We start from the raw sequence: 27,049 nt of genomic DNA, 5'->3' as shown, positions 1-27,049 counted from the left end.
GCTGGTATGTGCAGCAGACTGTTCCAATCTGTCCCATATTCCATTCAGCTCTTGTATACACCAGTGGGCATTGAAGCTTAGTTCAGCCCAACTGAGCACACTAACCAACCCACATTCGTGCTGGTGGTTGTCGCCGCCTGTCTAGCCAGATCAGCTCCCAGCCCTCATTCTCATGCTCACCAACAGAAGTTGCAGCCCATGAGACAAGTGCCCACAGTTTTCCTAACAGGCCCACTCCTCTCCCTGAATCTTGCACTCATTAAGTGGTTCTGCAGTCTTGCTAGATAGGACTTGCCCCTATCCCAGCGTTTGCCAGGTGATGATGCAGCAAAACCCAACCAGCCTACAACTACTCATGCATGCACCAGTGGATACAGTTAGTCCAGCATGGCTCTCCCCATGACCCAGGTCACATGCAGACCAACAGGTGTTGTGGCACTGCCCAGCCTAGTCTACCCTTGGATCTGGTACTCAAGGTAATCAGTGGGAGCAGGAGCCCAGCAAGAGAGTCCGGAAAGTCCCCCTACTGGGCTTACACTGCCCCTCCAACCCCCTGGGTCTCTAGTGTGCTCATGGGTGCTATTTCCCAGTCTGGCATTTACTGCCTCATCTCAGCATTTACTAGCAGGTGCTTTACCTGGTCCAGCTCATCCTTCCTCCAGTTCCAGTTCATGCTGGTGAATGACACCACCAAACCCATCCCATTCCCGGCCCTAATGTGAACTGGCTAGTGTTATGACCTGACTTGACCTATCCTGTATCCCACTCTGGTTCTCAGATCAGTCAGTGGGAGTTATGAACTGGACTGGTCTGGGCTGCTCCCAGCCTTAATTCTTGCTCTCACCTGCTGACAAATGAGTTCCCAAAGCTCCTCTATCAGGTCTCCTCCCTGTGGCAGATCTTTCACACACTGGTAGTCCTTGGCTTAGTCTGGCTTAATCTACCTCCTGTCCTGGCAGGAACAGTGGCCTTGACCAGCCAGCCACACCCATTCAAGTTCTTACTATTCATTGTCATATCCTGGCCACTCCTTGTCCACATCAGATACAGCTCTCTTGTAGTTAAGAGGGTGCCATGACCTAGCCCAGCCCATCCCATGCCCACATTGGTTTTCACGAGCATTAGTGGATGCTGGAGTCTGGCCCAGTCTGGCACACCCCAGACCAAGTCCACACCCATGCCAATGGATGCTACAGTCCAGTCCAGCCAAAATGCCATCTCCATTCCAGCTCTCTTGCTCACCAGTGGGAACCACAACCCAGCCAGTCCATTCCCTTAGGCACTCCCCACCCAAGCAGTTCATTTCTCAGCCACAGATCTTGCATGTGCCAGTGGTTGTTCTGACCCACGTTGGCATAGCCCATCCCCATATTATCATTTCCCATCAGATATGTCAGGTCAGGATAGTGTAGCCTGACCTGTTCTGGCATGCTTCCAATGCCAACTCTTATTGGCATGTGCTGCAGCCTAACCCTGCCCAGTCTGCTCCCATCCCTGGTTCATGTAAACCAATAGGTGTGATAGCCTAGCTAGGCATAAACCGTACTCCAGTCTAGCTCCTTGCATATACCAGAGAGCTACAGTTGCTCTGGCCCTGCCATGTCTGCTCTCCTCCAGACCCAACCCACACACTTGCCAGTGGGTGGGACTACCATTGCCCAGCCTGACCCGAGCCTGAATCACAAGCTCACCAGTAGGAGCTATGGTCCCCTAGGGGAGTTTCCCATTATTCCCCCACCAGAACCATCCCAGACCCAGATCTCACATGTGGCCCTTACCTAGCTTGGTCTGCCCCCTCTGTCCCAGCCTTTGTATAAGCTGGTGGGTGTTGTGGCCCGGCCCACCTCACACTCCATTCTTGGGTGCACTTGGGAGTGCTGCAGCCTGGACCTGACTGGCATGTTCCTAACCCTGACACCCATGAATGTTGGAAGATTCAGTGATCATGCCTAGCTTAGTCTGTCACCACCCCCAGCTCTTAAGCAAGCCAGAGGAAATTGCAGTTTTACAGGGATGGGCCCACATATCCCCCCACAGAATCTACCTCTGGACCTGTTTCTCTCACATGCTGGTTAGTGTCATGGCCCAGTCTAACATTACCTGTACCCTGTTTCAACTCTCACTGACGGGTACTGTGATGAAGTCCTGCCAGACATTATCTTAGCCCAAGCTTTAGTGTGTACTGGTAAGTGATGGTCAGCTGTGATCCATGCTAACTAGCCCCGCTGCAAGCTCCCACGTGGGCTCTTGCATCTGTTTGACTTGTGAAAGTATTGCGGCTTCTACCCTTCAAACCTCTCAATCTCAGCCCCCTTGCTTACTCACAAGTACAGTGGCTTTGTTGATAGGAGTCCCTCAGAAGTCATTCCTCACCTACAACATATTCCCTCTCCCCCCATACCCCTCCACTGCGCCCCGATTAATCAACAGACCACGCACGTGGGGAGATCCCCTGGCGCACTCTGCCTGCCTGGATGTGAATCCCTGTGTCTCCCCAGGTACCCCACAAGCACACACCCCCAGGCCCCCAGGAGTGCAGGGCTGCACCTTTTGTGCGCCACTGGCAGCCAGCCTGTATGGCACCTGCTCACCGCGCAGCACAAGCCAGGACTGCTAATTTCTTCTCGTATACTTGTGTCAACATTTGTTCTATATGTTTTATTGCATGCATTAAAGTTTAGAATTTATTACAGCTTACTGATCAGTTGTTGAACTTTTGTTGTTATACTATTTAGTGGTTCATTTTATCCTTAAATGCTTTTTCATAAAATATAAACATTTCAGTATAATTATGACTAGCATTTAGTAACTTTGTACTCTTACATTTGCTACCTTTATTTGTGTTTATGTTTCAGATGTGTCTCCTGTAGGTAACATATTGTTGGATTTTCTTGTAAAATTCTCCTCTCATTATGGGCAGGATGTGTTCATGTAAAAGCAGAAGTCTTTTGTGTTTGTTGAACTTGCTGTGTGGCTAGGGTGTGGTTTGTTTGCATGGATCTTATGTACATGAAGTTTATTCTCTACTGTTCAGGGCAAAATTCCTCACATTTTTATAATTATTTTGCTGTTCAGGTCATCTTGTTTATCCTTACTGATTTTTTGACTGTTTGAATTATTCACTACTGAGGGAAGGGTGTAAATATTATAAAGGTAAATTTGGCTGTTTTCCTTTATCGGTTTTGGCATGGTATATATTTTTGCATTCCAGTTCAAATTTGATTCCTCTTCATCATAAATAGTCACTTATGAACATGGTTGCCTAACTTAAGTAGGCATTGTTATGAAGTGACCCATTTTATACCTAATAGTAGTTTTTAAAATTTTTTTCTGATACTAATACAGCAATTGCATGGCAGTTCTTTTTCTATTTTTACTTTTACGTATGTCATTGTATCTTAGGAGTTTAGAAGTAGCACATAACAGAATTTTTAAAATTCAAAACTAAATTGCTTTTTAACAAGACTGCTTGGTGCTTATACAATTATTGTGATTATTAATTATCAGGTTTACTTCTAGCATTTTACTTTATTGTTTCTACTCACCAGGCTCTTTTCTTTGAATCTTTTTTTTTTTTAAAAAGATTTATTTATTTATTGGAAAGGCGAGAGACAAAGAGGAAGATCTTCCATCCGATGATTCACTCGCCAATGAGCGCAACGGCCGATGCTATGCCAATCCGAAGCCAGGATCTAGGAACTTCTTCCGGATATCCCACACGGGTGCAGGGGCCCAAAGCTTTGGGCTGTCCCAGGCCACAGGCAGGGAGCTGGATGGGAAGAGGAGCTGCCGGGATTAGAACCGGCACCCATATGGGATCATGGTGCGTTTAAGGCGAGGACTTTAGCTGCTAGGCCACGCTGCCAGGCCCTTCTTTGAATCTTATTTAGTTTTCTTCCTTGCATGTCTTCTGGATTAATTTCATTTCATTAACCTCCTTTTTCTCTCATCTTGGAACGACAGTTTTTCTGTTCTCTTGCATAATATCCTTAAACTGTCAACAGGGATACCTGAAAAAAAGTTTTCTCCATCATCCTCTTGAAAAACAAGGCTTATAGCACACCCTCCATCCTCCTTTTTGCTGTTTAGTGTTTTGGCTCTACCTTACCTTATGCCACCCTAATTAGTATCATTACCATGCTTCGGTCAAGCCAGTGGTCATTTATCAAGCATCTTCTTTGCTTACCTGCGCTTCTTGTATACTGCTTCCTTTTTTAGTCAATGTTGTTCTTTCAAGAGTACATCTGTTATTAGTTCCCTCATGAAAGGTTTGTAAGTGATGTGTTCTTTTCCTGATTTTTTTGCTTGCTTGAAAACATGTCCTGTTCTTCCCCTTCCTTTTATTGCATTCTTCACTTAGAATCCTAAGTTGGATTTTTCATTCCATAGCTATGAATTTAGCGTTAATTTACTTAGTTAATAATTATTTATTGAATACCTTTAAGATGCTAGCAACACAGCAGACTAAAACATAGAAGATTCTCAGCCCACATAGTAAGATGAAGGAGTTTAAAAGTAAGATGGAGGGAAAAAGGAAAGTAAAGTGGGGGAAGGTTAAAAACCAAGATAATTAGGTAACATTTGCAATGTGTTTCTTAGAATGTGTTAAGGAGAAGAATAAAGCAGGGAACAGGGAAAAGGGAAAGGAAGTTTAGCTGTTAAAAGAAAGTTGGGAGTTTTAGGTAGAGTGGCTGGGAAAGGTGGTGCTTGATGAGTTAGTGAACCATTGAGGGATAGGGTGCCAGGAGAGAGGGCAGTACCTACAAAGGTACCCTGGAGGCAAGGCTGTGCCTGGTGTGTCTGTGAGCTAACACAGAGGTCAGTGTGGCTGAAGCAGTGGAAGTGAGGGAGAGCTAAGTGGTACGTGAGTTCATCAAGGTCAGGATGAAGATGTTAGGATCAGATCTTTCAGGATCCATTTTTAGGCTGATTTTCCCCCTTGTGTGTGAAGTTTGTAGCCATTGGATTTTAGGCAGAAGAGTGACATGATCTCGTTTTGGTTTTAACAAGTTTGCTTTGGCTGCTGAAGAAAGGGAAGCATTTAGAAGCAGGGGAAGGCCCAGCACAGTAGCCTAGTGCCTAAGGTCCTCTCCTTGCCTGTACCAGGATCCCATATGGGCACCGGTTGTTGTCCCAGTGGCCCCACTTCCCATCCAGCCCTTTATTTGTGGCCTGGGAAAGCAGTTAAGGATGGCCCAAGACCTTGGGATCCTGTACCTGCTTGGGAGACCTGGAAGAGGCTCCAGGCTGCTGGCTTTGGATTGGTTCAGTTCTATCCATTGCAGCTGCTTGTGGAATGAATCAACAGAGGAAAGATCTCCCTCTCTGTCTCTCTTCTCTGTATATCTGCCTTTTCAATTAAATTTTAAAAAAAAGAAGAAGAAGAAGAAGAAGAAGCAGGGAAGGAGTTTGGAGGCTATGGCAACAATCCAGATTGAGTGTCAGAGTGGCAACAGTGGCTATGCTGGAAAACAGACTCTGGATGAAAGCCGAGCTGATGGGACTCCCTGGCAAATAAGATGTGGGGTATGAGAAAAGAGAATGGAGGCGACACACAGATTTTACGCCTGAGGCGCTGGAAGAATGGCATTGGGCTTCACTCACATGGGAGGACTTGGGTAGGGTTGGGGCTAGGGAGCAAGAAGGCTAAATGTAGGATGTCTGAGAACATATGGGTCACCATGTGGAGTCCACAGTTGGCCATCCAGGAGGGAAGTCTACTGTGAAATATAAATGATGCAGTCATATTAATGTTTAGACGGTGGGACAAGAGAAGCTGGGTATGTCTACCCAACACTGATAGGAAATGGAAGAGGACCATGAGCTGTACTGAGAACATTCCAACTTCCAGATGCAGGGGAGCTGTTGTTGTCATAGGAAGGTCAGCTGTCAGTCAGCTAAGACCATCCCCTTAGATCACCTGCATCATTATATATTCTTGTCTGCCCCTTTTTATTTTCTTGCTGTTTCTGGCAACCCAGGATTTCCTTCTGCTTTTTCCTGAGTCAGGCGCAGCCCTATTTTGAGATTATTTCTCACAGTATTTCAGTCTGCTTTATACAAAGAGGGCTTTTGAGCTAGTTGTGTATTGCCATTGTGTTAGAATCACAGTCAGATTTACTTCTGACTGAAGCATGAGTTTGGATGTGCCCACTGAGCGGATGCCTGTTATGCATCATTTGTATACATAATGCCCCATCCTGCCCTTGGTAGTCCTCAGTTGTTCTTTTCTGGCCTAACCATACCAGCCACAGCATCCAAGCTGCAACTGATACCCCTACACTTGCAGGACATGAACTATCTGTTCCTGACTTGATTGTTTGCAGACTTCAAGTGAACCAGAAGACCTGTGCCATTTGAAGGCCTGAACCATCACTGCTTGTTGTGCTCTGGCTGAGCGGCTCGTCTCTGTCACTTGGGGCTCCTCAGGAACAGAATTGCATAAATCCCCACTTGGTGTGGTGAGCAGCTCAGACCTGGCCTCATAGTAGGCTTGCCCCTCCAGATGATAAGGGAGACTGCCCATAGAGCAGAGACACATGTGGCCAGCTGGAGCTAGCCAAGTTACAAGGATTTTCTTGTGGTTTGGTTTAGAACTATTCAGAAACAGAACTACTTAGTAAATTTTGAAATGCTTTCTTTCCTGGTTTTGAGAGATAGAATGTATATTGGTACTTACCTATTTATGCTAGATACAGGAATAAAGCAAAATTTTAGGCTAAGTTAAATTAATAGGATTTTGTTCATTAAATATTAAAGGTAAGACACTTTTGTTACAGACACTGTTAATTCTAATTTCTCCAGATTTCTTTGATTCAGTGTGTATTTTTTTAAAATTTTTTTGAAAGGCAAAGTAACAAAGATCTATCCACTAGTTTGCTCTCCACACACCTATCAGGCCAGAGCTAGGAACCATGAACTCCAGGTTTTCCATGCAGGTGGCAGGAACATAAGTCCTTTAGCCACAGTGCCTGCTGCCTCCCAGATGCATTTAGCAGGGAGCCGCATCAGAAGGGGAGTAGCCAAGACTCAAAGTGGCATCTAAAGCGGTGGCTTAACCTGCTACACCACAACACACATCCTCCTGATTCAGTTTAGCTGTTAATATGATGCTTAGAATCATTCAAAGCTACTGCAGTGGTGTGGCAAGCTAAGTTTCCGCCTGCAGTGCCAGTATCCCTTATGGGCGCTAGTTTCAGTCCTGGTTGCCCCATTTCCAATCCAGTTTCTTGCTAATGGCCTGGGAAAGCAGCAGAGGATGCTTCAGGCGCTACTCACATGGGAGATCCAAAAGACATTCCTGGATTCAGATTGGCTCAGCTCAAGCTGTAACAGCTATTTTGGGAGTGAATCATTGGATGGGAGATGTCTTTTTCTCTTGTCTTTTCTCTCTGTAACTGCTTTTAAATCAAAAACATTTTTTTAAAAGATGTATTTATTTGTTTATTTATTGGAAAGCCAGATATACTGAGAAAAGACAAAGGGGAAGATCTTCTGTCCTCTGATTCACTCCTCAAGTGGCCACAATGGCCAGAACTGAGCCGATGTGAAGGCGAAAGCCAGGAGCTTCTTCTGGGTCTCCCACATGGGTGCAGGGTCCCAAGGCTTTGGGCTGTCCTTGACTGCCTTCCCAGACCATAAGTAGGGAGCTGAATAGGAAGTGGGGCCATCGGAATTAGAACCGGTGCCCGTATGGGATCCCGGCATGTACAAGGTGAAGACATTTGCCACTAAGCTACCTCAGCAGGCCCAAATAAAGATTTTTTTTAAGATCTTTTAGATACATAATTTATTATATTTGTAAGAACAGTACTCTTGGTACCCTTCCCACCCCCCTTTTTTGAAAGATTTATTTATTTTTATTGCAAAGACAGATATACAGAGAGTAGGAGAGACAGAGAGGAAAATCTTCTGTCCAATGATTCACTCCCCAAGTGACTGCAAATGGCCGATGCTGAGCCAATCTGAAGCCAAGAGCAGGGAGCTTCCTCCAGGTCTCCCACGCAGGTGCAGTGTCCCAAGGCTTTGGGCCTTCCTCTATTGCTTTCCCAGGCCACAAGCAGGGAGCTGGATGGGAAGCAGGGCTGCTGGGATTGGAACCAGCGCCCATATGGGATGCTGGCACATTCAAGGCGAGAACTTTAGCCACTAGGCTATTGCGCTGAACCCCCTGGCACCTTTCTAACTATGGTTCAGCCAGCTTTTCTCTGACAAGTTCATCCACCTGTTTGTGAGGAACAGACTTCGCTTGACTCATAGCAATCGGGATCACAGAGGTAAAGAGCAAGGAGCTGAGGAGAAAAGCATGAAATTATTTGTTTTTTAAAAGTCTCTTGAATAGACTTCTAAAAAATTTAAAAATAAATTTTAAAAAACTAAAGAAAAAGTACTTTTCACTAGGATCAGTTCTAAAGAGTAGCTGGAATAACATCTTCCAGCACACGTGGATGGTAGCTTTTCCCAAGGGAACCAGTTCCCAAGGCTGCCTGAGCCCTTCTTGTTGACGGACTGTGTTTCCCCAAGGATGTGCGTCCCCGTGAGGCATGGAAGGACAGCGCACTGGCAGGTTGGTGTGAGCTGGCATTTGTTTCTGAATAGAAGCCCTGTCCCGTCACTGACTCCCATGACGAGTTGCAGCTTCCACTAGGGCATCAAGTTGGCCCCTTTTGGGATCAGGCGACTAAAGTCAACGTGGTCGGTGACACTTGAGTAAAAGACTTTTTGAAAACTGTATTTAAAGATTGTAGAGCGTAGTTTTTCATATGTAAAACAGCAGTGTGAGGTGCAGACCAGTGGATTGAAGGGCTCCTGATTGCCTCCAACTTCCTATACTCTCAGGCCAAGAGTAATAAGATTGTGATATGTTCCCAACAAAGGTGGTTTGTTCCTTAAGATAATATGTAAAATGTGTGTGCTGATTCTAAACAAAGCACTCAGCTGAGTGGATGGTTCAGCATGCTTTGATTGGATGTGTCCCAGAATCAACTGTGACAGGACCATGAGTTTATCTTTTTGTTTGTGCTCTTTCCTATTCATTCCAAATTGTATTTCCTTTAAATTTGCTTCTCTTTTTAAAGATTTATTTATTTTATTTTTATTGCAAAGGCAGATTTTACAGGAAAGGAGAGACAGAGAGACCTCTCCCATCCATTGGTTTGCCCTCCAGATGATATCTTTAGCTAGATCTGAGCTGATTCAAAGCCAGGAGCCAGGAGCTTCTTCCTTGTCTTCCATGTAGATGCAGGGACCCAAGGACCTAGTTCATCATCCATTGCCCTCCCATATCGTAAGCAGAGAGCTGAATCAGAGAGGAGTAGCCAGGACACAAACTAGTGTCAATGTCGGCTGCTGGTGCCACAGATGGAGATTAGGATGCTAAGCCACCTGTTCCATTTGCTTCTTTATTTACTTATTTTTTAAGATTTACTTATTTTTATTGGAAATTCAGATATACAGAAAGGAGAAGAAACAGAAAGGAAAATCTTTCATCCATTGATTCACTACCCAAGTGGCCACAATGGCCACAGCAAAGTCAATCCAAAGCTAGGAGCCAAGAGCTTCTTCCAGGTTTCTCACACCGGGTGCAGGGTTGCAAGGATTTAGGCCATCCTCAGCTGCTTTCCCAGGCCACAAGCAGGGAGCTGGATGGGAAGCAAGGCTACCAGGACATGAAACAGTGGCCATATTGGATCCCAGAGTGTTCAAGGTAAGAACTTTAGCCATTAGGCTAAGGTGCTGTGTATCCCATTTGCTTATTTATTAATTTTAAAACTTGTAACAGTGAAGAACTATATTAAGTACATGGGTGCTTCAAGGGTTTAGAGAGAATGAAATTTAAATGATTGATTTATTTTGGTATTGGACATTTTTTAAATTAATTTCTTTTAAAGATTTTTTTTATTGGAAAGTCAGATATACAGAGAGAAGGGGAGACAAAGAAGAAGAACTTCTGTTGCCTGATTCACTCCCGAAGTGGCCACAGCGGCTGGAGCTGAGTGATCCGAAGCCAGGAGCCAGGAGCCTCTTCCAGGTCTCCTATGCCAGTGTAGGGTCCCAAAGCTTTGGGCCATCCTCGACTGCTTTCTCAGACCACAGGCATGGGGATAGATGTCAAGCAGGGTGGCCAGGATTAGAACTAGCACCCATATGGGAACCTGGAACGTGTAAGGCAAGAATTGAGCCACTAGGCTACTTCGCTGGGCCCATTGAAAAGTTTTTAAATCTGTGCATACATGAGATCTTCAAAATCTAAATGAAAAATACATATTTTTATTCTTGTTTTTTCAAAGATGTATTTATTTTTATTAGAAAGTCAGATATACAGAGAGTAGGAGAGACAGAGAGGAAGATCTAGGTGTTGATTTATTCCCCAAGTGGCTGCAACGGCTGGAGCTGCAATCTGAAGCCAGGGCCTTGAGCCTCCTCCAGGTCTCCCACGTGGGTGCAGGGTCCCAAGGCTTTGGGCTGTCCTTGACTGCTTTCCCAGGCCACAAGCATGGAGCTGGATGCGAAACAGGGCTGCTGGGACACAAAAGAATGCCCATATGGAATCCCAGCATATGCAAGGCAAAAACTTTAGCAGCTAGGCTAGTGTGCCTGGCCCAATACATATTTTTGAAAAACTACATGGATTGGGCCCAGCAGCATGGCCTAGTGGCTAAAGTACTCACCTTGAACACACTGGGATCCCATATGGGCGCCAGTTCTAATCCCGGCAGCTCCACTTCCCATCAGCTCCCTGCTTGTGGCCTGGGAAAGCAGTCGAGGACGGCCCAAAGCCTTGGGACCCTGCACCTGCATGGGAGACCTGGAGGAAGTTCCTGGCTCCTGGCTCCTGGCTCCGGATCGACATAGCACCAGCCGTTGCACTCACTTGGGGAGTGAATCATCAGACAGAAGATTTTCCTCTCTATCTCTCCTCCTTTTTATATATCTGACTTTGTAATAAAAATGAATAAATCTTTTTAAAAAAATTTTAAAAAACTACATGGATTTCAAAAAAATTTTAGGATTTATTTTATTGATTTGAAAGTATTAAAGAAAGAGTGAGAAGGAGATGTTCCATGTGCTAGTACACTCCCCTAATGACCAGAGCTCGGCCAGACTGAAGCCAGAAGTCAAGAATTCCCTCCTGGCCTCGTGGCCCAAGCACTTTGGGACATCTGCCACTCATTTCCCAGGTGCATTAACAGAAAGCTGGATCGGAAGTAGAGCAGCTGGGCCTCAAACCAGCACCTACGTGAGACACTACCATTGTGGGTGGCAGCTTAACTGGGCACACTACAACAGAAATCTTTTGATTGCACGTGAACTTTCTGAAAGACTTTTGTTAAAAAGCAGATGTTGGTTTTGCACACACTTTTGGAGGCCAAAAGTTCATGATTAACCCAGTGACTCAGCCACTGGTGAGGGCCCAGTAAAGGTGCTGGTTTATGGGGGGCGTGCCTGTGAGAGGGAAGGAGCAGTCTTGAACACGAAGCCCCTGGCACCATGGTGTGGAATCAGGCTTGCCCTTTGTTGACAGGTCTCTCCCAAGAATTAGCCAGAGTCTGAGGGGAGCTACCCGAATCTCAGAGGGAAGTGTGTCAGTGACCTCCCACCATGTTCCACCTCCTAAAGCTTCTGTACCTCTCAGAAAGCCACTCTGGAATCCAGGCTCCAACCCAGGAACCCTCAGGGGGGCTGAATCCAAACTCTATCCAGGCCACAGCTGATACCTTAAACATCCAACACTGCGAGTGGCTCTTTAGTAAGAGCAGTGATCACTAGGTACACATTAGCAAAAGTTCTTTGAGAGACATAAGAAGCAGTCTAAATAAATACAGTGAGAGGTCCCTGGTGCTTAAGTATGTATAGAGGATTTCAATTTTCCCAAATTTATAATGCTATAGTAGTCAGCATTCTAAGATTAAAAGAAACCAGTTGATTCAACAGTAAGTATTTTTTTTTTCCATTTTGCAAGTTATTATTGAGGGCTGTTGGGATCACAAGTGAACACAGACCTGAAATACACCTGCCATCGGGCAGCTTCTCCACCAGGAGCTGAGAAAGGGGTCGAACTGGATGTGATGAGTCAGAGAGTCACCGTTAGCTAGCTCGTGCCGTAGTGGCATCACACAGGAACTGGTGCGTGGGGAATTCTGATGGGGCCAAAAGGCTATGATGGCCAGTAGGGCCTCCAAGATGGCAGGGACACCCTGGAGAAGCACGTTGCTGGCAGAGGGAGTAAGCTCTGAAAGAGTCACAGAGTAAGGTATTCTGGGTGCTGAGGGAATTATGAGAGTTCCTAATGCCTAGAGCAGAGTGAGTGGAGGGAGAGGGGGGACACTGGTGAGGGGAAGGGAGGTGCCCACATGGGAACCGGCCTTGAAGCCCCTCCTTACCACTACCTGTCTCACTCTGAGGAAAACGGAGTGATTGGATGTTTTGGTCTGTCTGCTGCTTTATAGAAGCAAGCATGATTTCAGAGTTTCTGGTGTGGGTAAGCATGCAGTTACTGTCATTTTCCCCTGGGAAGCCTCTAAGTGGAACATCCCTGTGTCCAAGCATCTTTGTAATGTTTCACAGCACCACGTGAATCAACAGCCTCTGCCTTGGGACTGGAAACCGGCATGGACCATCTGCTGACTCCTGTGCACCTGCTTTCTTTCCTTCTCCTTTCTTCTCTGCTTTTCCTCTTCCCTAGCCCTCTCTCCTCTCATTCACTCTTCCTTTCTCCCTTTTTTCCCCCAAAAGGTCCTCCAGGGTTCAGAAATGGTCCTGGATATTTTCTCCATAGGTTGAAAGAATCTCATTGTGGCTTGAGTGCTTTTCTCACCACCTTGCCTGTCCCTGCTTGATGTCCACTCCTTCTGCCACCAGGAGGTGGCAGTGAAAAACTAAACATTGAGTTGCCTGTCTTGGCTGGCTTTTCTGTAGAGGCAGCAAAGGGCTGGCCTTCAGAATGTCTGATAGCATGAGAGTCTTGGTAAATATTACAGACAGATCTGGGAAGGGGAACCTCAGCAGAGGTTGGCTGCACTCCTGTGGGAGAATACCTTTTGTCGTTGCTGGGGAGTGGTCTTCCTTTCTTGCATGTGAAAAGGCTTCTCTATGGCTTTGAAGGCATCCTTCCACCTGGAGAATGTTTGGATTTAAGTACCTTTTTTTAAAAGATTTATTTTTATTATTTTTTCATTGGAAAGGCGGATATACAGAGAGGAGAGACAGAGAAGAAGATCTTCCGTCCGATGATTCACTCCCTAAGTGAGTGCAACGGCCGATGCTATGCAGATCTGAAGCCAGGAGACTTTTCCGGGTCTCCCACACGGGTGACCCACGGGCGCAGGGTCCCAAAGCTTTGGGCCATCCTTGACTGCTTTCCCAGGCCACAAGCAGGGAGCCGGAAGGGAAGCGGGGCTGCTGGGATAGAACCGGCGCCCATATGGGATACCGGGCGTGCAAGGCGAGGACCTTAACCACTTGTGCCACCGCGCCGGGCCCTGGATTTAAGTGCCTTAATCATCACATACCTTGTGGTGCTTGCGATCCTAATGCATTTGCTTTTTTAAAGGTTAACAGCTCACTGGAAGCTACGCCTCCTGCAAAGTAAAATCGTTGCAAATGGAAAATGGGTATTGCAATTTCTGTGTGAAAGATTTGGTCTGTTTTAAGAGACATACAGATAGGAAAAGGAAGTGCTTCTTGCCCTCAAGTTTTTAGTATATTTGGAGATAGAAAAAAAAGCATCAAGAATTCAGTGGCATGGGATGCACTGTGATACTGGACATGAACCTGTTGGTTGAGTGTTTATGTATGCATTGGTTTGCCAGTGGTAAACCAAGAGTTTTGACTGCTAGTAAAGTTGTACTGAATAGGTTTTGGGCTGGTGAGCACTAGCATTGTGGTGAAACTCTGCCTTAAACAGGAACTGTAGAAAAGTAAAAAAATCTAACCTTGTTCCCACAACATGTACTTCTTGGACCATCTTTCTCAATCAGTCTCCTGAATCCTGCGTTCATATCTTCCAGAGAGAAAGTTGGAAAATAGTGTAGAAGATGTTTATTTACCCAAGAGGACAGAGTTGTAGATTCTTATGTCAGTTCTTGACTATCATTTAGTCTTGAAGATACAGAGTTTCCAGTCGTTTAATACCTCATACTTTATTATTAACCAAGATTTCATAGTCACAGTGCTGTTGACGTTCTGGTCCAGATAAAGCATGGGTGGGAGCAGCATCCTGTGTTGTAGGATACTCAGCAACATCCCTGGTTACCATCCACCATGTGCCAGTGCATTGTCACCATTTCCCTGTTCCTACCACCAGTCATGGCAACCCAGGGTGTCTCCAGACTTTGCCAAGTGGGCTGGGAAGGAATTTCCCCAAACTCGCCCCACCTTTCCTCTCCTTTAATCAACACCTGCGTTTTCTTAGACGTTTGAGGAAAGCTTCCAACATAAGTGGAGCCCAAATTAACAATTAGTGAAAGGAACTTAAGCAAAGAAATTGGAGAAAAGGTTAGAGAGGAGCCTCAAGGAATAGTTATTTTCACAGAAATGAGAGACACCATATCCTTAGGAGAACAACTGCAATCTATCTTTAAAAAAAAACTCAGAAAGGTCATGGTTATTACATTTCAACTGTCAAGAATGGTATAAATCAATAAAGGACTAAGACATCATGTTGGAGAGCTCTCCTCTGAAGCATTTGAATAAGAAAAACCAGAGAGCAAAGTAAGGAAATGAGACAAATCAAACTGCATCTTGGAGGTCTGCCATTCACGAAGGACCAGGGCATAAGAAAATTTCAAAATAAAACAAAAAACAGTGACCCAAGAAGTTACCAGAGCAAGGACATGACATTCAAACTAGAAGGGCTATCCCACCCTAATTAAACTGTAGCCACAACAAGGTATAGCGCCTGTCTTTTCAGAACCTAGTGATAAAGACAAGATATCAAAAACTTCCATAAAAAATACAAGAAAAGGAATTTACACTGGTGAGTTAGAACAGTGGTGGGAGGTATTTACACGAACTGCCCAAAGGTCCTTTGGTGGAGAGCGAGTGTTTCACCACAACAAAGGAACCAGCCCAAAGAGACTAGGTCCAGGGATTTGGACACCCATCCTTGCAAAGGAATCCCTCGGTGTGGCAGTGAAGGCAGATGCTGTGTGAAGACCTCCTAGCTGGGCCCAAGAGAACAGCGAGTCTGGAGTGCAGGATTCCTAGCTCAGCCTAAGAGAATGGTAAGGCAGGAGTAAATGATGGCACCCAGTGGGGGGCCTGAACAAACTAGGGGGCAGACACTTGGTGCAGCAGCTGACACTGCCTGGATGTGCTCATCCCTTATTGGAGTGCCTGGGGTCAGATTCTGCCTCTGCTGCCAATTCCAGCTTCCTGTTGATGCACACTGCAGGTATCAGGTGATGGCTCCAGTACTCAGATCCCTGCTCCCCACAGAGGAGACCCAGGAGGAGTTTGGACTCCTGGCTTTGGCCCGGCATGGTGGTAGTGGATATTAATTGACTTTTTTTTTGTTTTTTGTTTTATGCTTTACCATTTTCCAGTATTTTCTAAGATTACAATTAGAAACCAGCTGTTTTTTGTTTTGTTTGTTTGTTTGTTAGAAACTAAGCTAAAAAGAGGTTAAAAAAAAAAACTTCAGTAGAAAGGGTAATATTAATATGGAATTTTTTTTTCTTTCAGGAAACAAATAGATACAATAAGCCCCAGGGTTTTGAGCCAGGCTTTTTTGTTATTTTGGAAGCTTGTAGGTTTTGCTGCTGCTGCTTTAATAAACAGGGTTTCCTCTGGTTCATTTTTTTGCAGTGAGGGTTTGAATTTGAAGTGGCAAATGGCTGGAGGACCTGTAAGATTATCAGGCTATGCTTCTGCTCGCCACTGCCTGCTTTCTTCCACAAGGTGGGGTGCTGACTTCACACAGTGGTGAAGACTTGGAAATTCAGTGTACTTGCTAACTGTCTTCCCAAGCAGTTTTGAAAGAAATGTTTATAAACTATATAATTGCAACTGTGGAATTTTGTTTCGGTTCATAAACAATGTATTCCAGCTCATGGTTTGACATAGTTCTGTTTTTAACATGAGTTTGGCTAATATGTGCATGCACATTCCTTCATGCTGTTGGGCGATAAGTACTTGCAGCAATAGCTAAAGGTAGAAGTACCTGTAATTCGGAGGAAGTCCTACATGAACGAATAAAATATATGAATTAGAAACTATTTGTAAATATTTTCCAAATAGAAATCCTGATGTACTGTTTCAGTGAATAGATGGTTACTTTCTAAATACTCTGTCATTTAGATGTATACACTCTTCAAGAGCATTTTAAATATATTGTAGTAAGCTGCTTCATGGATCTTATGCATCTCTTCTTTCTCTAGAACTAAAGCAAATTATGTTAAACCTTATTGGACTCAGATTCTGAATTGATGGGCGCCGGTTTGTGTCCCGGTTGCTGCACATCCCATCCAGCTTCCTGCTTGTGGCCTGGGAAAGCAGTGGAAGATAGCCCATATCTTGGGCCTTGGGATCCCTGCACCCATGTGGGAGACCTGGAAGAAGCTCCTCATTCCTGACTTTGTATTGGCTCAGCTCCAGCCATAACAACCATTTGGGGAGTGAACCAGTGGATGGGAGAACTTTATCTCTGTCTCTCCTTTCTGTCTTTCCAATAAAAATGAATAGAACCTTAAAAATAAATAATTTTTTTTTAAAAAAAAAGATAGTTGGCCTGACATTGAAGCATAGTAAATAAAGCTGCTACCCTTGATGCTGGCCTATCATAGGGGTATAGGTTTATGTTCCAGCTACTCTGCTACTGATCCAGCTCACTGCTAATGACCTAGGAAAAGGAGTGGAAGTTACACAAATGTTTGAGCCTCTCTCATCTACTTGACATCTTGGATGAAGCTCCTGGCCCTTGGTTTCAGCCTGACAGCCCTGGTAATTATGATCAGTTAGGAATGAAACAGTGGATGGAAGATCTCTTTCTCTCTGTCTCTCCCTCTTTCTGTAACTGACATTCAAATAGATAATATTTGTATAAAAGAAAAAAGCTATTAACATCATGCTTGAAATAAGTGTGATGTTGGATTTTAGAGCTACACTCCTGATTATGAGAATGGATTCATTCACTCACTCAGCATGCAATGAGCAGTTATACACTAGGTAAGAAGAACTGGACTAGAAGCACAAAAGTGAACTCACTACAGACTGACAGGGTAAAAAAGAAAGCCAACAACTGCAAGCCAAGAAATAAACACAGACCCACTTCTCCATGCAATGACAGAATCAAGTGTGAAATAATGGAGTACATGTTGATAAGCTAGGCTAGGCTTCACGCTCTGGCCTGTAAAAGATGGGAAATTAAAAACATATGGTGGGTGGCGGAGTAGGGTTCTCCAGGCTGAGCAAGCAGCGTGTTCAGAGTAGAGAGGCAGAAAATGGTATGGCGTGTTTGGGAACCTAGATCATGGCATACAAGAGCACTAGACAACAGAGCTGGGGAGGCAAGGTTTTCTGCCCTATGCCAGCAAGTATGCCCTTGCATCTAAAGGCATTAAGGAGCCACTGATGGATTTGCAATGAGTAATATGATCAGATCTACATCTGCTTTTTCATTAACCTGCTGAAGTACCCTTGGCACGGGTAGTATTCAGGTTGAAATTGTACAGGTAGGGACTCGTACCTGGCACTAGGGCAATAGGACAACTTAAGTAGGTGAGTGAAGTGAGGTGCCTCAAAATCCAGGAAGACAGGATTCCGAAATCTGCACTCTAGGCAGATGCTGACAGTCCCTCCAGAGTCATTTCCCAGAGCTGCAGTCTGGTTAGTCTCTGATTTGAGAGTCAGTCCTGGGATCACAGCAGCCAGTTGAGACATGCTGAAGAGGTGGATTCACCCAAGCGGACAGGGCTAGCTACCAGTAGGACCTGTCTGGAACCTGAAGCTCCCTCAGTCCAGCACTTCTCCTTCAGCTCCCAGCATGTCAGCATTCACCAGGTGCTCTCTCTTACATCTTTGTCATGCTCAGTTCCTGACCATAAGTGCAAGGGCATCATTCGTCACAGCCCGGTCTCTCACAGAAGGGTGTTGTCTCTGGCAGAACTGGAACTAGCAGTCTTCCCAGTTGTTTTCAATGACCTTGTGGCTACAAGAAACCAAAGCACCTTTGTTGTGCAACATGAAGACTAGAGAAAATTCCAAAGGCCTTTCAAAATCTGTGAGGCCAGGACCCCACTTTGTTGTAGAAGCAAGTCACACTTTTCTTTCCTAGAAACCTGTGCCCACCAGGCAAGAGGGGCTTCTCCAGGTACAGAGAGGAGTGGCCTTGGTGTGGCACTGGAACTGCAGACTAGTCTGTCTCTAACACAGGAGAGCCAAGAGCCAGTCCAGGATTTTTGGAAGCAAGTTGAGCATCCCTGACCACAGCCAGGATATCTTGGTTCTCAGCGAGGGAAAGAGGGCTGGAGAGGTGGGTTCACCTCAGCGACCAGAGCTGGCTATCAGCAGGCTTCAGGCTGGAAGCCATAGGCTCCCCACACACATCCCTGCACACACACACACACCCCATCACTTCAGGGTGCTGCATCAGCTCCTGTGAAGTGTGCTTGTACCAAGTACTTGAAGGACATGCATATTAAAACTGTTTTTGTGGTAATTTATGGTCATCTGGATTTTAGAATGATGGGTTAAACCATCCAAATATGTCTTTTAAAAATATATACTGCATTATTTTTAAAAGTTATGAAAGCTGAAACTTACTTTTGGTTGAATGAAATTTTACCATTTTAGTTTTTTTCTGATTTCCAAGATTCTGTAATAGTGTGGCATTCATTAAATAATAAATGCATTGTACATTTCAGTGTGTGGTAACAGCAAAGAATGACTTCATAGACCACTTGATCTGCTCTGTTGTGGTTTATGATGCCATCTGGATTCTTTGGTGAAATTATTTCCATCTAAAACACTATAAACTTCTATTTAGCTTTCACAAATCTGAAGCCAGATATGTTTGTGGTTTTTAGCAGTGATGTAATTCTGGAACATACTTTGAAAGTTATAAGTTGTCGTATATGATTAGCATTTAACTCAGTGTTTCACATAAAAATGTTTCTCTATTTTGTTAACTTTCAAGCATCATAGTTTTCTTTATATATATATATATATATATATATGGTTTTCTGTCTTCTGGTATAATTTGGTTATATACTGGTTAGTTTTGTGCAGAAAGCATTGAGAGACCCCCTGGGAATAAGCTGTACTATACAGCCCCTGCCCCCTCCCTCTTTTAGAGAGTCAGAGGGATAAATAGAAACAAAGCGTCCACTAGGCCTTTTTGTTTTGTTTTGTTTTCTTGGATGGTAGAACAAGAAAAAGAGAGAAAAGTCTTACTTCTTTGGCCAATAGTATGGAAAGGAGACTGGGTCATGTTGCAAGATATGTACCTATCACAGGCTACAACCCAGAAATCCAGAGAAAGAAAACACTCAACCAAAACATTAAAAAAAGTAAATTTCAGCATATAACCCAGTTCATGAGCAAGAGAAAAATAGCAAAACATACCAGTAAGAACTCAGGGCCTAATACTCAACAGGAAAGTCTGAAGATCTCTAAAGTCTTACATCCTTACTCTGATTTTTGTTTTGCTTTGCTTTTCCAGAAGAGGCAATTGTGGGCAGGGAGTCATTGATAGCTATGGTAGGTGGGGTTGGTAAGCCAACCCTGCAGTGCAGAACTCACAGAGGACAGAGACAGGTGGAGGCAGGGGGCTCGGTTTCCGTAGAGTAAGCGCAAGCAGTAATACACTCTTTGCTGTGAGGCTGTAGGTGCAGGGAGCAAGAGAAGTTGAAAACAAGGAATGAGAAGGAAATGAGCAGGATAGGCTACAAACAGGAGCAATAGGAGGCTTAGTAAACATTGTAGGAAACTGATCCAGCTCCTTGTGTGTTGGATGGGAAGCACAGAGACTACAAGACTCTACAGATACTGAGTCATCAGCATATTTCAGGACTCATAGAAGACTTGGGTTCATGTCTGGACACTGAAACCTTGGGAAAATCCAACTCCTTATCTGGAAAGTGAGAAGTTTTTAGTCAGCTGATCTCTTGTGATCCCAGCATATCATGAGGGCAAGAGGCAATATGTTCCTCTTCACCATTCCACAGTATAGACCATGACCTGGACTTCTAGAAGCCATAATATTAGCCATATATGTGTTCAGCAAGTATCTACTGAGTAACCATGCTATGTTGGATTACAGTCATGCACAGAGTAGAATCCTTTCCTTTTATAGTTGTTTTGATGGAAGGAGAAAGCCACAATATAACACATGCTCATAAATGAGCAATCTGAGATACTGACAATTGCTCTGATGGCAGTTAAAGACACTGTTATACCAGGCCAGTTTGGTCTGTAGCACCTACAGTTCACATGAGGGCTGGGGTTTGACCAGGCAAGGCTAGGCTGCCACACATACTGGTGAGACTAGGAACTTGACTGGTCTAGGCCAAGCTGTCGCACCTTCTGGCAAATGCTAAAACTGGGGGCAAGCCATCTCAGACTGGACCATAGGACACGCTGGTGTGTATAATACCCAGAATTGGGAGCAGGCCTGATAAGTGAACTTTTGGAAGTCTCTTGCTGAGCTGTTGCTTCCGTTGGTGAGTGTGAAAGCTAGGACTGAAAGTAGGCTAAGCTGTTACATCTACTGCCTTGCATGAGAGCCAGAAAGGATATAGGTCACTGGGTTAGGCTACAGCACCCACTGGCAACTGTCAGGACTGGGTACAAATCATGTCAGATTGGATGACAGTACCCCCTGGCAGGTGCAGGATCTGGGGCTGGCAGCGGGCTTGATAGAGGAACTGTGAGCACTCCCCTCTGGGCTGCAGCTCCTGCAGATGAGCATGAGAACAAGGACTAAGGGTGGGCCAGCCTGGTAAATGTAGGCATATGTGTTGGCATATGTGTGGGCTGGGTCTGGGAACAGGCTGGGCTGAGCTAAGCTGTAGCACCCATGGGTATCTTCCATAAGACAGACCGGGCTAGACCACAACACATGCCAGCACATGCAAAAACCAGGGCTGGGGCAGGCCTGGTGGGGATTATCGGGAGTCACCCCAGTTAGGCTGCAGCAGCCTCTGGTGTGCATGAGGACTGGGCCTATGTCAGGTTGGGAACAGTCCAGGCTGCTACTTCCATCAGTATGTTTGTTAGCTGGTACAGGTGACAGACTGCACCTTACCTTGCAGGAGCTATTATACACAAGAATGTAGTCTGAGGTTACACCAGGAGAGATTTCTTGGAGGACTACCCAGTTAGATGGTTGAACTCAAACCCCTTCCCCAGGGAGAATCACAATATATGTGGTCCGACCTTGGAGTACATGTATCAGGACTAAGCCTCCTCAGCCACTGATGCCTGTGCATTGGACAGCGTGCCCAGCTGCACACAGGGGACATAACAGCCAGCTCATCTATGCCAGCAGAGAATGTCAAGTGGTTTTTCAGAGGATGGAAAGCAGAACAAGTTGGACCACTCTGCTGGCCAAGCTTTGCAGCAAGTGTCTGGGCCCCTGGATGCACTAAGGTGGATTTTGTCAGCCAATAGACCTTGGAAACATTTTCTCAACCCTGGTGCAATGAAGCCAACAATGTCCCAGAACTATCAAAGCCACTCAACACCCTTAGAGCATTGTTCCCCATATTGGGGTCTCTTAGGTGTAATCAAATGACCATCCCCACCCCCATCCCTGGTCCTGATCTAATTTGACAGCAAGGAGTTGCTCCCTCCCTTTGCCCGAATGTGTACACAGGTGGAAAATAAAAGGAAACATTTGCACCATTCACCTTCCACCATACCTCAACCCTCCCCACATGAATTGGAGTGTCACATGGATGTACATCCCTCTAAACTATGTAAGCAATATTAAAAATGAAATTAAAATCAAAATAAATAAAGACACTGTGGTTGAGAGTGAGCGTGTGTCTTAGTGAACTTGTGTCTTAGTGAGCGTGTGTCAGGGGAGAACTGTTTCCCCTGTGATGAAATAATCTTCCAACAAGATTTGATTTGCAGGAAGGAGATAGTTATGTGACAATCTAAGGTAAAGCAGATTTAGCAGAAATGAACAGAAAAATCCCTTTGTGCCATGCAAGGAACAGACACAAGACCAGCGTAGTGCTGCTGAGTGGATAGGGAAGGGTTGGAGAAATGAGCCAGTACCACATAACCTGCAACCTTGCAAGCAATGATAAGAGGTATGGACTTTATCCTAAGTCACTGGAAAAGCTTTAGAAAGTTTTAAGCAGGAGAATAAATGTATCTTCTTTCTATTATAGAAAAAAAATGATTCTGGCAGTTCTGTAGAGAATAAACTGTAGGAGAACAAGAGAAAACAAAGAGATTGGTTCAGGGACTGTTGTGTTAGTCAAGGCACAAGGATGACTTGAATCAAGGGGTAACTGGAACATCTGGAGTAAGTAGACAGCTGTGCAGTGTGTGTAACAGTGTTAGAAGTCAACCAACCTCTTCTCTCCTTCCTGTCAGTGCCAGCCCCAACACAGGTCTTCATGTATATGCAGGAATTGTATGATAAACTCCACTGTTTGTTTAGTGATTACTGGGTTGGGAATGCAGAAGGGGCAATGCATGTTGGTGTGTCGCGCCCACGTGTCTTACCGCCCAGCAATAAGACGCAGACGCGAGTGAAGCCTCCTGCGGTAAAATTTATTGTGCACACCAACATGAAGAGGAGGGACGCCGAACCCCGGCAGGCTTTCTGCTCTTATGTGCTGTCTGGCCCCGCCTCCGCCGATGATAGGTCGGCGTCATGATTACGCAGGGTTCTGGGCGACTGGATTCGTCAGTCCCAGTGTTTACGTGCCTGCCGCGCCGCAGCTCACTGCGCAGGCGCTGCCTGCGCAGTACAGTGAATGCTACGTGACTCTGCACCAAACACCAAGATGTGGCTTTTCCGGCCGGCGCCATTTTGGGTACGGCATGTAGCCAGTACATACAGATATGGCTGGCAACATTGGTGGTGAACACAGTCATTCTGTTTTAAGCCTAATGGATGAAGGGCTACGTATGCACACAACAATGCTCTGTCAGTGCCAGCAAATGCACTGAGAGCGAGCATGGCAGCCCACAGTATCCCTCAAAGAAAAAACTTCTTTTCCTGTGAGCATCCAGGAAAATGCTGGCCTGTCTGGATCACTTGGCTACTCCTGTGATTGGTCACAACTGGTGAGTCTGGAAGTTCAGAGTTTGGATAGTAAAATGCTAAAGCGGCCTCATCTCTGCATGCATTACAGGACATAAAGGAGCATCAGGGACAGTTCCCGTAAAGCAAACATGCGGACTAGCCAACACAGTGTGTCTTTTTGCTCCAGGTGTCACACCCCTGGGGAATTCCTGGCCAAAGGCATAGGCAGGCCTGAACTTCTATACCATTCCTTTGTCTTCAAGGAACTTTTACTAAGATACAAGTTTGCTATTAGTATTTTGTGTTCATATGTGTGTGTGTGTGTGTGTGTGCATACTTTCTAAAGCTATGTAAAATAAGAAAAACTCTTAAGATTTTGCTGTAATCTGGCTTTAATGTTTCCTTTAGGTGACACATGTCGTCAAATACCCGAGCACCCAACTTCCGTGATTGCGGCATAGCTAGTCGGAAGACTTGATTTCTGTTGGGATGGCCCCAGATTCCTGTCCTCTTGTCTTCATAATTGCATGCCAGATACAATACAAAATCAGTGCAGAAGAGACTTCTTTTACGAGTTGTAGATGTAGAATGGAGTGCTGTACTTGCTCTAACCTAGCAAGCCACCTTCCTCTCTGTGGCCATATCTCAGAGCTCCAGGATGCTCCTCTCAGGATCCTGTGTTCTAAGACCCACAGATGCTGGGAGAAGCTCACTGAGGCCCTTGTATGATCAGGTTCACAGAGAGGGGTTTGACCTGTCTGCCTGGAACACCTGAGTAGGTCCAGGGGGCATTTAGCTTTGCTTCATCTCCCCCTTTCCTTCTTTCTTCCAAGTCCCTAGGAGGACTTGGCACCTCCTGTTTACAAATACTAGTTTCTTACTCAGGTCAACACGTTCTCCTCTAGCCCCAGGAATTCCGTTCAGTTCAGTCTATTTGTTGAGTGTTCCTTGGAAACAAGACCATAACTAGGCACTCTGAAATACTTTCTTTATATCCTTTTTGTATGTCATATGTGGGTAATAGGAAGATTAATTAATTTATATGAATGTATAATGATCTATTGAATGATATTTTCAATAAATCTTTATTGAGGACCAACTATAACTAAATACTTGGATAAGCACTGAGATTGCTGTGGTTAAAGTTCCTGGCTTCTTTGGGTAAATTATGTTCTAAAGGAGGATATGGACAGTAAAAAGATAAATATGTTATATGCCAGTACAGTAAATGCTGCTTTAAAATACCCAGAAAGTTACATGTGGGTAAGTGCTGGAGACAGTGGCAATGAAAGAGTAGTGAGTTATTTTTTAAAGAGCTAGTCAGAAAGCTGCCCCTCAAGGGGACTGTGCTGTCAGGATGGTGAAGGTGCAGGTGGCGTTAGAGAGAAATCTCTTCTTGGCAGGATTTCCAGTATCTTGAACTTACTCTGAAAAATAATGAGATGAAGAAGACATGGATGAGATTTGAAGTTGGCAACTTCTCTAGAATAAAACTGTAATCCAGAGAAGCTGCACTGAGTGGACTCTTCCTGTCCTCTCAGTTTCATTGATAGGACTTCCAGCTTGACTTTCTTCCCAGCTGCCACGTAAAGCCTCATCCTTGACTTGAGGTAGAATCTCCCCTCACATGAACTACTTCAGCTGTTCTGGGGAAATAGCCTCCCCTGAACTCGGAGGAGGTGACTCATTGCTGGACCCTATGGATAACCACATGTTTTGTTTCAATTGGAACACTCTTAGAGCAGAATGGGTCACTGTTAATAATTCTACTGAAGCAGCAGGTGTAAACTGGGACCGTCCTCTCTCAGCTGGCTGGCTGGTCACCGTAGGCATGTGGTGACCTTGACTAGCTCCATTAGCTCCAGTACACAGGGAAACTAGGATCTCTCTCCCTAGCTAAGCATTTGATCTTCAGGCAAGGAGGTTGACCATTGCCTGTCACATCCAAAAGTCAGAAAAGAGGTTCTTGAGCTTCAGCTACTAATCGTGTGCTCTTACCTTAGGGCTGCCTTTCCAGTGTATTTCCTGGAGGCTCTATAGGTACCATCCCACAACATGCCTCTGCTAGTCAGTTCTTTTGCAGAGAATGCATTAGGTCTTCTAGAACCCAGTTCCTGGGCTGCTTCCAGTTCTTGCCAGGGGTGACACATAGTCTCTTCTTTCATGTGCAGATTCAGGAAAGTTCTCTTCAGCCAGGTAGCCTTGTAAAAAATTCTTTGCATGTTTGTATGTTAAGCTGTTTTTTTAAAATGTTTTATAGAGTCTCTCAACTTGTTGATACTAACATTTTCTGAATCATGTTTAGGGATTTTTCATGACAGTTGAAAGGTGTATTATATAAATACTGAGATAGACTTTCCAGCTTACAAGAATAGCGAGAATGAACACTTAACTCAGAAAGCATTTCTTCCTTCTGTAAATATTAACTGCTACTACGTTTGACTTTGGTATCAGTGACCTAATTGAACTGGATTTCTGTTTCCTTCTAGTGTGCCCAGTACTACCTTCATCGAATTCCCAGGAGCCGTGAGGTTCAGCAATCCTGGCTGTCCACAGTGCTCAGCACCTTGCATTCCATGTGGGTGTCGTTTCCTCTGGTCCTCAGAGTGAAGCCTGATCTGGTATGTAAGACCATCACTAGGAAGAGGGAAGGCTAACTCTCCCAGGAATCTTCCATTACTCACAGGATATGCTGGTGGTTTATTTGTAAAAAGCAACTACCATGTTTCAGTGTTGCAGTGAGGTACTAGACTTTATACTAATGGTGAACTGAAACTTAGTCATGAAGTCACATCTTGCTACAAGAGGTGAGAAATTAGCTTTGCATTTGTGCATTGAACTCTAAGTTTGCCCCTTTTCCCTCCCCTCCTTGTGCCTGGGGATTACCACTAACCTATCTCTGACTATTAGCAGTTGATGTACCTATACATCTGTGGTTCCCAGTGGACAGCATGTGCTTTTCAATCCAGAGAGGGCCAACCATTGACTCCTTATCTTACTTTTTTTCTTTGAGATTTATTTATTTATATTAGAAAGACAGATTTAGAGAGAGAAGGAGAGGCAACAAGAAAAATCCTCAATCTCCTGGTTCACTCCCCAAATGGCCATAAGGGCAACAACTTAGTTGATCTGAAGCGAGGAGCCAAGGATTTCTTCTGAATCTCCCCAATGAATGCAGGGACCCCAAGGCTTTGGACAATCTTCCACTACTTTCCCAGGTCATGAGCAGAGAGCTGGATGCGATGTGGAGCAGCTGGGACACGATCCAGTGTCCATATGGTATCTCAGCGGTTGCAAGGGGAGAATTAGCAATTGAGCCATTGGTGCAGGCCTGTTGACTGCTTTTCAGTAGTCCTTTTTTGTTGTTGTTTTTGTCAAAACTCTGTTACCAAATATGGTTTGCAGGGGACAGAATGTCATACAGAATCATGTTTTATGGGAAAAGAATACAAAAATAGAAAGGTGAAAACTTCGTTATTTTACTCTGTTCAACATTATCTTCCTGATCTATGAAAGTTTTAAGTTCTCTGTGGTCTTTAGGATGGAATTCTATTATTGAATTCCAGATGCACTTTAGTGGACAATGCGGGTTGGTAGATATGCTATCACAGTGGTGTTTGCAGTTCATGAATAATAATACTCCCGTTCCTGTTGAAGACAGAATCCTTTAACTGGCATAGCCTGAAAGGAAACTCTGTATTTGCTTTGCAGATAGACAAGTTCTGGCACTGTTTATGTTATTCTCATGAATGGTCTAACAGAAATGCATTGAGCTGCCATGATTTTGAAAGATATCTATCAATGTACTTACTGCCTTTCTTCAGCAAGCTTGCTGTGCAAATC

At 44.8% G+C, this 27,049-nt stretch overlaps 1 protein-coding gene across 2 annotated transcripts in view; it reads left to right on the top strand.

The window, feature by feature from the left end:
• The window catches only part of ALG14 (ALG14 UDP-N-acetylglucosaminyltransferase subunit), a 94,454-nt gene that overhangs the window by 15,834 nt on the left and 51,571 nt on the right, over positions 1-27,049 (top strand). The window contains exons 3-4 of one of the 2 annotated variants that reach the window (XM_040998599.1): positions 14,108-14,124; positions 25,705-25,827. In XM_040998599.1, the coding sequence (XP_040854533.1) occupies positions 14,108-14,124; positions 25,705-25,827 (140 nt within the window). Of the gene's footprint in view, positions 1-14,107; positions 14,125-25,695; positions 25,828-27,049 lie in introns of both variants that reach the window. The other variant, XM_040998598.1, reaches the window with a different exon arrangement.

Source organism: Ochotona curzoniae, unplaced genomic scaffold (assembly GCF_017591425.1).
Source record: "Ochotona curzoniae isolate NIBS_2020 unplaced genomic scaffold, NIBS_Ocur_1.0 scaffold_1037, whole genome shotgun sequence".
Taxonomy (NCBI): Eukaryota; Metazoa; Chordata; class Mammalia; order Lagomorpha; family Ochotonidae; genus Ochotona; species Ochotona curzoniae.
This window is presented reverse-complemented; position numbering and strand designations above follow the sequence as displayed.